The sequence below is a fragment of the Podarcis tiliguerta genome, assembly GCF_965153285.1.
Source record: "Podarcis tiliguerta genome assembly, chromosome: 13".
In the NCBI taxonomy this organism is placed as follows: domain Eukaryota; kingdom Metazoa; phylum Chordata; class Lepidosauria; order Squamata; family Lacertidae; genus Podarcis; species Podarcis tiliguerta.
In genome coordinates this window covers 16,262,407-16,279,528 of record NC_139546.1, presented here as the reverse complement: position 1 = coordinate 16,279,528, position 17,122 = coordinate 16,262,407, and the positions used below count along the sequence as shown (strand labels likewise).

The following is a 17,122-nucleotide window of genomic DNA, read 5'->3' as shown; positions in this document are numbered from 1 at the left end:
AATTGCAGCTTGCAGAGTTAACTGAGAAAGAAATTATGTCTGGGGCTGCAGTATCTGATGCCATAATGTCCACTTTACGGCTTTGCCAATGTGGCTGGCTATTCCCTTGGTACCTGGGCATAGCCAGTAGAGTACAGATAATCTACTAATCTGGTTCCTATGCCACTCTTTCGCTAGAGTGAGTAGAAATAAATTGACATAAACATAGATGCCTGTTATTATTTTTCTTCCACAGCTGACAACTAGCCAAGTTGTTGGTGTTAAATGAAATAAGAATCTGAGCATCCATTATTTTTTTTCACTGCTTGAGGGCAATGTCAATCCAAACGTGGTTGTGTTTGGGGAGGCAATGCTCTCCTGCAGTGCGCAAGGAATTATAAAGTACGCTGCATTTCAGAAGGTGATGTTACCCTGTTTTTCTTCCTGATGTGAAACATGTTTACTTAGAAATAAGCTCCGCTGAGTTCAATGGGACTTACGTCTTGAAAACTAAGCCTTAGGAATGAAGCTTTTGCAAAGTATCACAGGAGAAAGCTTTCAAAACCGTACTAAGATAAAAAGATGAGCACAAATTCTGTGCAATGCATCAGCTTTTGTGTAGAACACCAGAAATAAATCACATGGCACAGCATTCTTGGGATGGTGATTCTTTAGAACTGAAGAGGAGGGACTGCGACCTAACTTTTCCATTATATGAAACACACAAACACATGTGTTCAGATCCTTGAACACAGAAAACTAGCAAGTCAAGGTCTTAGCTTTGACATCTAACGTTCTAGCTTTTATTCTGCAGGGAGTCATACAACTATTCATTTGCGTGGAGAAACCCCCCTCCCACCAGTAGAAATAAAGACACAGGACACAGTAATTTAGGTTAATGGGCTAAAATTAGGCCACATCTTTATTGGTTACAGGTGATTGGCTTAGGCATTGGTCCTATCAACTATCTGGCTTCAGCCTGATTGCTTGAAGACCGGGAAGGGTTAACACCAGCAGGGGGAGCCCTGCAGATGCACATCAACTAGGGACTCCCCCGGGGTCACCGCTCGGGGGGGGGGTGTGCTTTAGGCCCTGAACTTCATAGGCTTCTGATGAGGCCACGCCCCCCGGAATCCTTTACCGGACTACCCTTCAATATTTGGGGGAGTGATGGCGCTCCCCCCCCCCATACATCTACATAACAATACCCATACCAATGCCTAACCCCCAAAGCCGAGAAAGTTGTGACGATTTGCTATGAGGTAGGCGAAAAACCAAATGGCTGGTGCCAATTTGCCAAGTGGCCATAGCAAGGTCAAAAGAGGAACCTTGAAGGGTGGGTGGGTTGAGCTGAGCGGCCAAAGAGGGAGATTCCCGGCTGCGCTTGCCTTAAATGAGGCAAGCCACACCCCCTGGGCCAGCCAATTGGCTGGCCCGGGGATGACGCGGCCAAGGATTTCCCAGATCGCGCCGGGCTGGAAGCCAGCCTCCGTGCGCGTGTTGGGGCGTGATGCCCGCAACACCACCTCCTCCCAAGGTCGGAAGTGGCTTTGTACAACCCTCCCTCTGTATTCTGAAGCAGTACAGTCTTGTGATTCTCAGATGAATGGTAGCATAGGTGGTGGTGGTGGTGGTGGTGACGACGACGACGACGACGATGATAATAATAATAATAGGCGTGGGTGGTAAAATCTCAGGCCTCTAACAACTTGACCAGGGAGAGAGACTTGACCATTACTGATAGCATGGAAGCCAAGGCAACTTTTTCTGAAACCCAACAACCAACACCATCACTTACAGACACCGCTCTTTAACCTCTGGCAGCTCAAATTCTGGAATGCCTCTGTTTTGACTAGATTCACTTGAGCAGATATTTCCATGCCTCTCTCTCACCCGAAATAGTTCTCCCTGAGAGAGAATGTAGAGACAGAGCAGGAGTATGAACTCCCTCCTATCAGATGTCAAGGAAATAAACAGCTCTCTGTCTTTTAGAAGACATCTGAAGGCAGCCCTGTTTAGGGAAGTTTTTAATGTTTGATGTTCTATCGCTTGATGATGATGATGATGATGATGATGGGAGCTGCCCAGATGGGTGGGGTATAATTAATTTTTTTAAAAAATTATTATTATTATTATTATTATTATTACTACTACTACTACAAGTATGCAGCCGTCACCAGTCCTTGTGCTAGTGATTTACATGTGTCCACAATACATTGTGCAAAGGAGAACTTCCCTACGCCTATCTTAAACCAACAGCAAATGCATTTTACTGGGGCCAGTATTACTGTTTCTTCTGATTGCTATCGTGCTCCCAAAACCCCAGTAATCAGATTCCTGGCTGATTTCTCTTTCTCTTGTTTCTCACCTCCAGTTTCTAAAGACCTGAGCACCCACCCTGCTCTTCACTGAAGCATGAACATTGGACATGGCCACCCGCCGCTGCACTCGGAAGCCTTCGCTGGTGCCTGGAGTCTCTAGGATGGTTTGGAAGCACCTGGTCCTCTTCTTCCTCTGGCTGCCATCGCTCGTTTGGGGCGGAGCCTCCCCCACCTCCTGCCCGGCCGCTTGTTCTTGCAGCAACCAGGCCAGCCGGGTCATCTGTACGCGCCGGGAGCTGGTGGAGGTGCCCGAGAGCATCTCCATCAACACGCGGTACCTCAACCTGCAGGAGAACAACATCCAGGTCATAAAGACGGACACTTTCAAGCACCTCCGTCACCTCGAGATTTTGCAGCTCAGCAAGAACCTCATCCGCAAGATTGAGGTGGGAGCCTTCAATGGCTTGCCCAACCTCAACACGCTGGAGCTTTTTGACAACCGGCTGACCACTGTCCCCACACAAGCCTTTGAGTACCTCTCCAAGTTGCGGGAGCTGTGGCTGAGGAACAACCCCATCGAAAGCATCCCTTCCTATGCCTTCAACCGAGTCCCTTCCTTGCGCCGGCTGGACCTCGGAGAGCTCAAGAAGCTGGAGTACATCTCAGAGGCAGCTTTCGAAGGCTTGGTCAACCTGCGCTACCTGAACCTGGGCATGTGCAATCTCAAGGACATCCCTAACTTGACAGCCTTAGTGCGGCTGGAGGAACTGGAGCTCTCTGGGAATCGCTTGGACATGATCCGGCCAGGCTCCTTCCAGGGGCTGACCAGCCTCCGCAAATTGTGGTTGATGCACGCCCAGGTAGCTACCATCGAACGCAACGCCTTCGATGACCTCAAGTCCTTGGAGGAGCTCAACCTCTCCCACAATAACTTGATGTCGTTGCCGCACGATCTCTTCACCCCCTTGCACCGCCTGGAGCGCGTCCACCTCAACCACAACCCTTGGCACTGCAACTGCGACGTGTTGTGGCTCAGCTGGTGGCTCAAGGAGACGGTGCCCAACAACACCACCTGCTGCGCCCGGTGCCACGCCCCACCCAACCTCAAAGGGCGCTACATCGGAGAGCTGGATCAAAGCCATTTCACCTGCTACGCCCCAGTTATAGTGGAGCCTCCCACTGACCTTAATGTGACTGAGGGGATGGCGGCTGAGCTGAAATGCCGGACAGGGACCTCCATGACGTCGGTCAACTGGCTGACGCCCAACGGCACGCTGATGACGCATGGTTCCTACCGGGTGCGCATCTCAGTCCTCCACGATGGCACGCTCAACTTCACCAATGTGACCGTCCAGGATACAGGGCAGTACACCTGCATGGTGACTAATTCGGCGGGCAACACTACAGCTTCGGCCACACTCAACGTCTCAGCGGTGGACCCAGCCACCACAGGTTACACCTACTTCACAACGGTGACCGTGGAGACCATGGACTCGGGCCAAGAAGAATCCGTTCCCACGAAGAAGGAACCTGGGCCGACGCCGTCTCAGGGCTGGGGCATGACTTATTCCACCACCTCACTGACCCCTCGCAGCACCCGCAGCACGGAGAAGCCATTCACCATCCCCATCACCGACGTCACCGAGAGCGGCATGAAAGACCTGGACGACGTCATGAAGACCACCAAGATCATCATCGGCTGCTTCGTGGCCATCACCTTCATGGCTGCCGTGATGCTCATCGTCTTCTACAAGCTCCGCAAGCAGCACCAGCTCCACAAGCACCACGGCCCCACGCGCACCATCGAGATCATCAACGTCGAGGACGAGCTGCCCGCCTCGGCCGGGGCACCCGGCGACAGCCACCTGGCCCTGCCCGCCATCGAGCACGACCACCTCAACCACTACGCCGCTTTCAAGGCCCACTACAACAACAACAGCGGCGGGGGACCCCTCACCTGCGGCTCCAAGAACCCCATGCTCAATTCCATCCACGAACCTCTCTTGTTCAAGAGCAGCTCGAAAGAGAATGTCCAAGAGACACAGATATGACGGCCAACAGACCCAGGAAGCGGGGAATTCTTGTGTGGTGGGAGGGTGCAAGTGGATTCGTACATGCGGTGGGGGGGGGGAGTTGAGGAACGGCTCCTCCATGCCCTCCCCCCCACAAACAAACAAACAAACATCAGCAGATCTTTCCACCACCGTGGCAGATCCTGGATGCTGAGCCCTCGCCCGAGTGGACACCTTCGATTCTCACCACTTTAGCCTTTTCAGTTCTCTTATTTTCCTTTTGCAGAACAAGGTACTATGCTCGCCCTCGGCCTGACCATTTTTTCCCCTTTCCTTTCTCCACCCCCCCACCTCACTTTTCTTCTTTTTTCTACCGATCTCCCTCTGCACTGGAGACTTCTTCTTTTTCTTTCTTTTTATACAGATGGGGCTGTTTCTGTATCCAACTACCTGCTGTATTACTTTAATAATTTTTTTTTTTTAAAAAAAAAAGAGGAAGGAAGAAAACAAACGACAACAAAATAAGGAAAGATCGCGATCCGATTTGTTTTCCTTTTTGACGTCATGGGAATAAACTTTAGGAAAGGAAAATAAAACCCAAGGGAAACGGGAGAGGGAAGAAGAAGAAGAAGAAGATGATGAAAAAGAAGAAAGAAATCTTATTTTGATCCGCTTTCCGTCAAAATTCTATTTTCATCCAAATGGGATATACAAACTAAATAAATTAAGTAAAGAGACAAAAGGTCATGGTGGTGCCAGGGTCCCCCCCCCCACCTTTGGAGCACGCGGGGATGCCAGGCGCACAGGGTTCGGGGGGAATTTTTTATGACTAGTATTATTACTATGGGATGGCAGGCATGGCCGGTGTGCCCCCCAGAGACACAGGGGCGTGGAGGTATTTTTTAATTTGTAATAATCTGGGGGTGGGAATGAGGGGTTTGGTGGGGGGCTGCACTTCCGGCCACACAAAAAAACAAACAAGGCCTGTCGATTCCCTTGGCATTTTGGGGTCTGGTCTGAGTTTCCTATTTTAATAAAATCCATAAAGATGTTTCCAACCCTCCCTAGGGTGCTTCTTTTGGGATGGGGGCAAGTGAGGGTGCCGCTTACATCGTGAGGCCGCTGTGGCTCAGCGCCAACGGAGTGTCACGTGCGCCAGGTTTGTTGAGGGATCGCCATGGCGATGATGTCAGCGAGGTATGTGCACGCAGACTGCAACATGCATTATCTCGCAAAGAACACCCTGTGGCTGTACCGTACACTGTATACATGGCTGGACCTCATACCTTGGACAGGGAGGGCAGTCTAGGAGTTGGCACTGATTTCATTGCTCCATAGGGAGTGAAATGTGGCCTCTGCTGATGAATCTCCTTTTTTTTACATGGAATCCCAAGAACAGCGCCTGCTATTTTATTTTTTATTTTTTTTAAAAAAACCCTAGCATGTGGTTCTGTTGTTTGCTAATTTATATAGCACCATTGATGAGCCTCTTGGGCTTGCCGATCGGAAAGTCCGCAGTTTGAATCCCCACGAAGGGGTGAGCTCCTGTTGCTCTGTCCTAGCTCCTGCCAACCTAGCAGTTCAAAAGCATGCCGGTGCAAGTAGATAAATAGGTACCGCTCCGGCAGGAAGGTAAACGGCGTTTACGTGCACTCTGGTTTCCGTCACGGTGTCCCATTGTGCCAGAAGCGGTTTAGTCATGCTGGCCACATGACCTGGAAAGTTGTCTGTGGATGAACAAGATGAGTGCCACACTCCATAGGAAAAATCGGGAGCTGAAAGCAGGTTCCCAATTGTTATTTCGCTGGAGCGAGACACACCTCCACCCGCCTCAAAACAACTGCTCCTGCAGGTTCCTTTGAGTGATGCCAAAAGGTTTTCCCGACCCCACAATTCTGCCCCATCCCTCTATATATACTTAAAAACAAAATTGGATTTAATAATGAATGATAACAATGATTTAGAATAGTGCAAAATAGCTGGCGGGAAAGGCTTTTGAAAGGCAGGCTTGAGAAGTATAGTTCTCATCGTGCCCGTTTTGGCATGCATCACAATATTTTGAAGGGCAGCTGTGTTTCAGCTCATCTGTTGGTTCAGGAAGGGCAAATTGGGTAGGGCTGCATGAAAATGCAAAGTGAACAAAGAGGCTTAAAACCCCCTACCCAATGCCTTATCCCCAACCAAGCCAGGCTAGGTGCCCCCCCCCCCCCCGGAAATCTGGCGCATGACCGCCCACCAGCGGCAAGGGCTGCGGAGTGTGGAGGATGTGTGCTATGATTTGACCATGTGCACACTTTTGCATGTGAGATACAACAAGCATTTCTTGAAGGGACGGGTCTAATGCATCAGGCTGAGCACATACACAGGAAAATGCTGCAGTTTACGACCTTGGTTTGTCGGAAACAAATGGAGATTTAATTTCCTGCAACCTGAGAGATTCTTGAAAAGAGCTTTCGGTAGTACCTTAGAGGCCAACTAAGTTTGTTATTGGTATGAGCTTTTGTGTGCATGCACACTTCTTCAGATAACTATCTGAAGAAGAAGAAGAAGAAGAAGAAGAAGAAGAAGAAGAAGAAGAAGAAGAAGAAGAAGAAGAAGAAGAAGAGTAGTAGTAGTAGTAGTAGTAGTAGTTTGGATTTGATATCCCGCTTTATCACTACCCTAAAGAGTCTCAAAGCAGCTAACATTCTCCTTTCCCTTCCTCCCCCACAACAAACACTCTCTGAGGTGAGTGAGGCTGAGAGACTTCAAAGAAGTGTGACTAGCCCAAAGTCACCCAGCAGCTGCATGTGGAGGAGTGGGGAAGCGAACCCGGTTTACAAGATTATGAGACTACCGCTCTTAACTACATCACACATCACACTGGCCCACTGAAGAAGTGTGCATGCACACGAAAGCTCATACCAATAACAAACTTAGTTGGTCTCTAAGGTGCTACTGGAAGGATTTTTTTTATTTTGTTTCGACTATGGCAGACCAACACAGCTACCTACCTGTAACTTGAAAAGAGCTTTCAGACATTCTCAGATTCTGCTCCCAGCATACTAGTCCCTTTCATAAAAAAAAAACGCCTGGAATATCCAGTAGAGCTATTGGCTAGAAGATGACGTGACTATTATATCTAGTGGATCCAAGCTGTTTCCTATTCAGTGGGCGATCCGCCGAGACTCTCCTATGAATATTATCAGTGACTTTATTGGGGAGGCTGGGAGTAAAATGCAAGTGGGTACATTAGCTGAAATGCATTAGCTGGAAAATGAAAGGTGCAAAGTATTTCCCAGCATTACATTTGAGGGCATAAACGCATCGTTATTCCCCAGTGGGATTTATATTGCTTTGAAGTATGTTTCCCAAAGGGAGACTTGATGCAGCTTTGATCCTATGGGCGCATGCGCCTGCAACCTGCTTTTCTTTCAAAACACACATGTGCAATGAGGATTTGGACCTGTACGGACTTGAACGCAGGAAGGCAGAAATCTCCACCGGAAATGGCTTTGCACAATCACTAGATGTAAAAGAATTCACCTCTTCCAGTCCCACCACCTTTTCAGGGTCGCTTTTATTTTTCAGCTGCTCTGGATGGTTCCTGTTGATGCTGAAGTACCAGAACGCACTCCAGAGATCTGTTGTGGGGATATTTCAAGGGTGGGGAATCTATGGACCTTCAAGTGTTCTAGGACACATCTACCATCAGCCAGCATGACCAAAAGTAGCACAGGTTCCATACCTCTGGGATAGGGGATGGTTCCAGGAAATAAGAGTTTTTGTGGGTGACAAGGTGCACCTAAATTTTAAGGGCCAAAATAGATGTGACACTTAAGAAACTTGATTGGACATCCTGGTATCATTTATAGAAATAATAATCTTAAAAGCAGCTGCAGCCCACAGAGGACCCCTAATTAGTACAGTGGTACCTCGGGTTACATATGCTTCAGGTTACAGACTCCGCTAATCCAGAAATAGTAGCTCGGGTTAAGAACTTTGCTTCAGGATGAGAACAGAAATCGTGCTCTGGCAGCACGGCAGCAGCAGGAGGCCCCATTAGCTAAAGGTTAAGAACAGTTTCAGGTTAAGAATGGACCTCTGGAACGAATTAGATACTTAACCCGAGGTACCACTGTACAAGGTGGAATCTAGATACATATAAAAAAATGCTGTGAAAATGCTTTTTTAAAAAAGGTTTTAAAAATATATTGAATTTGCCATAAGCTCACCACGGCCATCTAGTGTCACATTTATATAATGCACTTAGAACACACTTAAAATATTATATTTACAGCTGTATAGCTGAGTTCCCAAGGCAGTGGGGCCGGTCCGTCCGCCCCATTTCCCCAAGTCAAAATCCTTTCCCCCATTTCTGCTTGTTTCCCCTCTTCCTATAGAGTTATAGGGAGGGTGATTTCGGTCAGGAAAACGCTACATGAGGTTAGACATCCTTCTCACAATACTGTTGCTCTTAAGTCATTCCAAGCCCAGTTGTGGCTGCTTTTAAGCATTAGAAAATTCCCATCATCCCCAACCATTAACCTTGGGGTTGATGGGAGTTGTAGTCCAACAACATCTGGATGGAACCAGGTTGGAGAAGGCTGATGTAGAGCAATTTGATTGTGGATCTCCCATGCGATGAGCAATTTGGCTTGAAGCGACACCAATGTATGATATCATTTGCACCGGTCTACTTTCCACAGCCTCCAGTGCTAAGAACCACAAGATCCACCACATCTCCCAAATGGAAATCCCGGCTGTGCTCATTGGAGATCACAAGTGATCAAGTGGTGGCAGAACGATTGCATACCTTTTGCCCGATTTGGGCCTGCTTTTTTTGGTCTGTGGATGTTGGTCAATCCAGGATGTACGGAGTAGACTAGCCAAACAGAAAAAGGCTATTCAATATGTGTATGTTGCTATTTTAATTGTTCTTCATGCGTAGACTGTTTTGCATGAGTTAAAAAAAAAAAGAAGGGGGGGGGGGGAGGAAGACAGAGAGCCAGATATGAATACAAGATGGGAAATAACTTGCTTAGGGGCAGCATGGGAGCCAAAAGTTGCCATGAACTAAATATGAGTTAACAATGTGACCCTATGAGCCAATGGAATTTCAGGTCGTATCAACTGCAGCTTTGTTTCCCAGCCCTGGGAAATCACAGAGCTTAAGACCTCACTTGGCATACTGTGTTCCGTTATGGGTGCCACCAACATTCCAGAAAGATGTTGACAATAGAAACGCTTTCAGTGGGATCTGCAACAAAATGTTGCAGTAGATCCTCCCCACACCGATAGTGTTCCTGTTTAGAGTTCCAACCAGCCATTCCCCCGTTCACTTGTCTGTTTTCCTTTCCCAGCTGACTCTCAGCGTTCTATAGCTATCAAACATGCTCAGTCCTCATTGGCCCTGTGTATTTACATAGCTGAAAGTTAATAGTGTAAGTATTGGGCTCATCAGGTCGGGAAGGTAGCCCATCTGGGAGAAGGAAAACTCAGATCCTAAACCTCCGCTGCCTTGGGGGATATCTTCAGGAGAAGAAAAGGCTGAGGAGTAAACCCTACGCTATGGGTAGGCAAACTAAGGCCCGGGGGCCAGATCCGGCACAATCGCCTTCTAAATGCAGCCCGTGGATGGTCCAGGAATCAGTGTGTTTTTACATGAGTAGAATGTGTGCTTTTATTTAAAATGCATCTCTGGGTTATTTGTGGGGCCTAGGAATTCGTTCATTTTTTTTCTTTCCAAATTATAGTCCGGCCCCTCACAAGGTCTGAGGGACAGTGGCCCGGCCCCCTGCTGAAAAAGTTTGCTGACCCCTGCCCTACACAAATCCAGAGTGGAGTCCATAAGGCAGTTGGATGGTGCCATATACGCCTCCTTCCGGCAACTCCTGCCACCAAGCTGGTGCCAAACGTATTGCTCTGCTTTCCTTGGGACCACGTCAGCGAGGTCAAGAGGGGGAGGGTCTTGTCATCTGGGCAGCTCAGCACCCCCATAGACACTGTCCAGGCTTGTACCCGGGGGGGGGGGGGCGTCAATTCGGTGCTGCTAATGTAAGAGTTTGGCTCCCCCCCACCCCCGGAGGTGCCTTCTGTTGTCTCTCAAGACAGATGGGTGCCAACAATTTTATCACCGCTTTTTTGTTAGGCCTGTAGTCCCAAAGAATACTTTATAATACCCCAATATTTTAAAATATATTGTCTGGATTTCCTCTGATTATATGACAGGCATTTCTTCTGATCACGTCAAGTGGAACATTCCCTGCACAAAGAAAACCAGCTTAGCAGGGAAATAGCTAAGCTAGAAGAATTTCCCCATGTTTTCTATACATAATCCTGTTTATGGAAAAACATACCCTCCAACATTTCTCCGATGAAAATAGGGATGTTCTATTCAACAACAACAACAACAACAACAACAACAGTACCTTGCCCATGTGACTGGGTTGCCCCAGCCACTCTGGCTGGCTTCCAATAGATATAGAAACATAATATTAAATTAAATTTTAAACGTTAAAGAAACTTCCCTATCCAGGGCTGCCTTCAGATGTCTTCTAAAGGTTGTATAGTTAATTCTTGGCTCGGGGGGGTCACATAACACCATACCCTCCAACATTTCTCCAGTGAAAATAGGGTCATTCTAAGGAAAAGCAAAGGGACGTAAACTCTCCGACGGGAAGATAAACGGCGTTTCCGTGCGCTGCTCTGGTTCGCCAGAAATGGCATAGTCATGCTGGCCACATGACCCGGAAGCTGTCTGCGGACAAACACCGGCTCCCTCGGCCTATAGAGCGAGATGAGTGCGCAACCCAAGAGTCGTCCGTGACTGGACCTAACGGCCAGGGATACCTTTACCTTTAAGGAAAAACAAGGAAATTCCGGGATGTAATCAGAAACTGGGACTGTCCCTGGAAAATAGGGGCACTTGGAGGGTCTGGAAAAGTATTCAATAATGTGGGCCCCACCCGCAGCCTGCAGCCTGAAGCGGTACAGCATAGATGTGAGAACTAAGCGGAAAATGCTCCTCTTCTGTATTGTCATGGGTTGGCAGGCTCTTGTGTGTGTGTGTGCAGCGGTGCTGTTTTCCTACTCGGTTCCAGAAGTCGGCGTTCACAGAGAGCCCTTTCCACTCTTATTTGCTTCATTGGCATGTGGCTTGTCGCCTGACCTTGAGCGCAGTCATTTGGGGTGGATCCCTCTCCGACTTCTGCTGGTTGTGTTGACAGGAAAGCTGCAGTTGCTTCTTTTGAAAGGCAAGTTATTGAGCAGCCAACCTCTCCGCATGAAAAACAGAGGTGGTTGCAAGGCGAGGAAGAAAACAGCAACCATGAATTTAGCAGATTAACATCAACGCACAATGCTGCTTAGTGATTCTCTCTCCCCCGCCCTCCCCAGCACAGTAAGGTTGTGTAGACATTACTGGTTTGCAGGGGGAATGCATCAAAACGCCGTACAGTGGTACCTCAGGTTACAGACGCTTCAGGTTACAGACTCCACTAACCCAGAAATAGTTCCTCGGGTTAAGAACTTTGCTTCAGGATGAGAACAGAAATTGTGGCGCAGTGGTGTGGCGGCATCGGGAGACCCCATTAGCTAAAATGGTACCTCAGGTTGAGAACAGTTTCAGGTTAAGAACAGACCTGCAGAACGAATTAAGTTGTTAACCCGAGGTACCACTTTATTTCCTCAGAAACACCAGGATAGTTAGGAATTGTGGTTAATGTGCACAAACCGTTTCTGAATTCAGCAGTGGGAGCACACTGGATGCAGAGAAAATGAGGGAAAGGGCAGTGTACACAGCATGTGAGACACATGTTTTATGTTTTTGGTTCATTCGAAAGATCATTTGATGTGCCCCTAAATTCATCTGCCCCTAAAACAGCCTTTGACTGACCTGTTGCACATACCATCAGGGTGGGGTTATTACAGCCTTTCATGGCAGACTTCTGGGAATGGTGACATTTTTGATTATTATTGATTATTAAATTTATTAGTCGCCTGCCACCCAAAGGTCTCCAAGCGACTTACAGCAAAGAAAAATATACGATAAGTAATAGTATAGTTTTATTAATTTCCTATACAGTGGCACCTTGGGTTACATATGCTTCAGGCTACATATGCTTCAGTTTACAGACTCCGCTAACCCAGAAATATTACCTTGGGTTAAGAACTTTGCTTCAGGATGAGAACAGAAATCGCGCAGCGGTGGCACAGTGGCAGCGGGAAGCTCCATTTGCTAAAGTGGTACCTCAGGTTAAGAACAGTTTCAGGTTAAGAATGGACCTCCAGAACGAATTAAATTCTTAACCCAAGGTACCACTGTAAATACTAGTGAACAATATTAACAATTCTCAGATAATAAACAAATCAATACTCTAACCCATGGGTAGGCAAACTAAGGCCCGGGGGCCGGATCCGGCCCAATCACCTCCTAAATCCAGCCCAAGGACGGTCCAGGAATCAGCGTGTTTTTACATGAGTAGAATGTGTCCTTTTATTTAAAATGCATCTCTGGGTTATTTGTGAGGCATAGGAATTCGTTCATTTCCCTCCAAAAAATATAGTCTGGCACAAGTTCTGAGGGACAGTGGCCCCCTGCTGAAAAAGTTTGCTGACCCCTGCTCTAACCCATTAATTAGCAAATTGACAGAACCTCAACCTCCCTCTAATCCAAAAATCGTTCACACTGAACTCATAATTTTCCCTATTTAACCTTCCCACTGAGAAGTCTCAAGGCCAGCTGTTCCAAATCAGAGATAGGTGAGTCCATTGTCCTCCAGGAATGGTCCAGCATCTCTCTTCTCCCTTCTGGGGAGAGCAGTACCAAAGTAAAGCTGGAAGATGGCAACCAAGTTTTACCTGCTTTGCAGTCGGCCCGGCTACTGCTCTTCTCCTGCTGCTTGTGAATTCATGGAGAATTTGCGGGGCTTCTGCACTAGAAGATGAAGGCTGGCCATGTGTTGCCAAGATGAAGGACTGCACCACTGAGAAGGAGACAAATTTGCATGTGCTAATTTATGCATGCAGGTGCAGATGTAAAAACAATTGCCAGAATTTAAATTTCCCAGGCTAGCCAGTTCATTTCCCATCCTAATCATTCCAAATATTTGCTTCCAGTTTATTTGCATCCTATCCCCAAATCAGTTGGTTGATCTTACATTAATTTGTCTCCGGTTAATTTCCCATTGAGATGAACCCGGCTCCAAATCTATTTCCCTTCCCTTAATAATTACCCCTGTTCTTCAATCGTTGTCGCCCCTTCTAATAGAATTCAATATAAATGGGGGGCACACAATTCCCACTGAGGTAGGGAGGTCTTACTTTGAGATGTGATGGCGATTGGATTGGAGGGCGATGGCCGTTTTATTTGACGTTTTAGCTCAATAAATGGGCAAACTCCTGACTTGCTGCCACAAAGGGAAGCCATGGATCCTTCACCGGAATTGAAGGGATGTGAGAAACAATGTTTTGCCATTTCTTTCCCCCCAGGGATGCTGTATGGGAAATTAAAAAGGGGCTGCCTGCCATTACGGGTAACGCCATGTGGGCAGCCATTCTCTCCCCATGCAATGTGCCTGCAAACAGAAACAGGAGGATGCGAACATGTCCAACCCTTTACCAGGGGCAAGATTTGAGGCTTCGTTTTGTGTCATTTTTGACTGCAAGGCAGCTGCTCTAAGTAAGGGAAGGGAAGAAATAAATAAATAATATAATATAATATAATAATAAAACGGAGGATTCGCACCTTCCAGCAGCTACCTTGGAGCCCATTTTGCTGAATATCCCTGGAATTTTAAAAGATGAATAAGGAAAGAGGTCACCATCTCAGGCAGTGCTGGAAATAGCAGGAGCTGTTTGATGAAATAGGACATCGAGACGCCCTAACTGGCTATTTACTGTGGAATTGCCACGCTAGGTTCACTCCCCTTTTATAGGCAATCAGCAGGATGTCATCCTCAAATCACAAGCCCCCTGTTTGTTCTTTTTGGTTCTTCCATCTTTTCAGATTGCAGCATCTCTTTCTCTCTCTTGCAAGCGGGGGCTGGAGGGAACAGAACAATACGACACTCTCCAAAAGCATAGACCGCTTTATTTCTTCCATCTTTTTAAAGAGGCATGCTCTCGACATGTTTGGTGATGCACGGGACATCATCTTCATATCTATATCCTATGAGTGTAATTTTAGATATGTTTTAAAGAATTTTTAAAAATGTTTTTCCCCCAATGATATTTTTCTAAATTAAAATATAGCGCCTAACTGGAAAAGCATTTTTGTACTTTAGAATAATAATAATAATAATAATAATAATAATAATAATAATAATAATTGTATACCACTTTTCACCCAGAGATTCCAGGGCACTTCACAACAGAAAAACATTTTTAAAAATACATGGTGCCTTTGTGGCTTGCATATTTCATTGCTGCATTTCATTGCTGCTCCCCGGACTTCGGGCTGCAGGCAGCTGTCCGCAAGCCTGCGGAGCCCAGAGGAAGTTCCCCCCGGGCTCCACAGGCTTGCAGATAGCTTCCTGAAGCCTCCATTCGCTCCATAGGATGCACACACATTTTCCCTTCATTTTTGGAGGGGAAAAAGTGCGTCCTATGAGGTGAAAAATACGGTATTTGGAAGGGCTTATTACTTTTGCTTCTACCTTTTAACATTATTTGAAGCACTCAAATAATAGTGGTGAAATTGTCAAAGGTACACATTTTCCAAAACATGACTTGGAAAAAAAAGCAGAGAGGGATAAAATGGTTACAATGACATGCCTGGGTGAATTGTTCATACCCCATCCACACAGTGCTATTGCACCCTTTAGTGTGGTTGGAGGATCTGGCTGTGCAGAGTGTTGATTGGCTGGCTTTCATGGCAATCACAAAACTACTTCCCACTCCATTGGTCAGGGAACAACGTTTTAAGTCTTTAAAAGCAAAACAAAGAACCAACCCCTTAGGCTGACTTTTTAAAAAGGTACTATAAAATGTTTAAATGAATACAGTGGTACCTTGGTTCTCAAACTTAATCTGTTCTGGAAGTCCGTTCCAAAACCAAAGCGTTCCAAAACCAAGGCACATTTTCCCATAGAAAGTAATGTAAAACGGATTAATCAGTTCCAGACTTTTAAAAACAACCCCTAAAACAGCAATTTAACATGAATTTTACTATCTAACGAGACTATTGATCCATAAAAGGAAAGCAATAAACATTATGCTATGGGAAGTGATTTGCAAAAATGTGGCAGAATTGCATACCAAAAAATGAGAGGTTTGGCGGGTGGGTAGAGAGAGAAATTCGTACTAAAATCCCTGATCAGTTTTGGGGAGGGCTTTGAAAATCCAACATATAGCAGCTGATGCAGAAATGTAGAGGGCTGAATATAATACTAGGTACCTGAGAGAAATCGAAATGGACAGATGCACCAGCTGAGAGCCAGCAGAACCAGGACTGACCTTCGGCCTGTCATTCCTTTAGCTTCCTCCTCAGCGTTACGGGGAGGACTAGGGGGTGTGGAATATGGCTTACATACTCCCTTGCGCTTCTTGGAGGAAGGGTGGTTTTAAAATGTAATTAATCACAATTGATATTAAAAGCGGAGCATGCTGTGCGGCAGAAAAATTAACACCCACTGGAGGAAGATACTTCTGTGTGGAGCCTGATAAAAAGGTGTGTGCGTTTGTGTGCTTATGGGGGTGCAGATTTGTAGCACTGCAAATGCTTTGCAAAAATTTGTAGCACTGCAAATGACAGGCGGGGTGCAGTGAAGAAATGAGGGCTGGCAGAGAAAGCGCCGTCGCCATCAGGGTAGGACTTTAGGGCAAAGAAACTCTTGCAGAAGTTCAGGAAGCCAAACTTTGCCCTCGGTGAAGCAGGACTCTGGCTCACCACATTTGGAAGTAATTGAAGTCATACACATGGCCATCTGAAGAGGCCCCGGGAGCCCACTAAGACCAGAATCACAACTAAAATTACCTCAGGGTAGCTCTGAGGAATGGGCTAAGACGAAAGCACATTAATAACAACAGCAAGTGCTGTTTGTGTGGTGATGCGGCCTTCTTGAATGACTAAAAACATAGAAGTGGCCCTTAGTGTTATTTGAGATGTGTACCTTTGTTCTAAACGAAGGTCAAATGCACAGCAGTACATTTAAAGCACATACCTTCCCTACAAAGCACCCTAGGAACTAGCATGTCTTAAGGCATGGGTAGGCAAACTAAGGCCCGGTCCATGGTGGTAGGACTGTGTGCGTGCGTGCGTGCATGTGTGTATGTATATATAGATAGATAGATGATAGTATTTTTCACTCCATAAGGCGCACCTGACCATAAGACGCACCTAGTTTTTAGAGGAGGAAAACAAGAAAAAAAAATCTGAACGAAACAGTGGATGTATGATTTTTGTAGTTCATGCTGTGGCCACAGACATGTGATTTGACGGTGAATTTGGGGTGACCCAATGCAAAAATCCTGAGGATCCATGTGGATCCCTGCTTTGTAACCATGTTTTTGCGCCATTGTGGCCCCACGCAACAGTGGGTGCATGATTTTTTTGGTGCAGGCTGTAGCCACGGACATGCTATGTGATCTGATGGTGAATTTGGGGTGACCCAATGTAAAAATCCTGAGGAACCATGGGCTTTTACCTCTCCTCTCCCAGGCAGCCTCCTTTATCCCTAGCATCCCTTATCTCTCTCCTGATCCCACCGATCAGCTGCTTCCTTTCAACACTCCCTTCCCTCTTGTTTGCCTTAGTGTCTTTTCCTTAGCTGGAGCAGTTTTTTGCTCCTCCTTTTCTTCTAATTTCTCTCCTCATTGATTTAGTCTTCC

The 17,122-nt window shown here is 46.7% G+C and overlaps 1 protein-coding gene across 3 annotated transcripts in view; it reads left to right on the top strand.

The window, feature by feature from the left end:
* Window positions 1–5,365, top strand: part of LRRC4B (leucine rich repeat containing 4B) — a 145,583-nt gene extending 140,218 nt beyond the window's left edge. For all 3 annotated transcript variants that reach the window (XM_083408172.1, XM_083408174.1, XM_083408173.1), the window contains exon 2: window positions 2,354–5,365. In XM_083408172.1, the coding sequence (XP_083264298.1) occupies window positions 2,408–4,351 (1,944 nt within the window). In that variant the 5' untranslated portion in view covers window positions 2,354–2,407 and the 3' untranslated portion in view covers window positions 4,352–5,365. The remainder of the gene's footprint in view (window positions 1–2,353) is intronic.
* The last annotated feature ends 11,757 nt before the right edge of the window (window positions 5,366–17,122 follow it).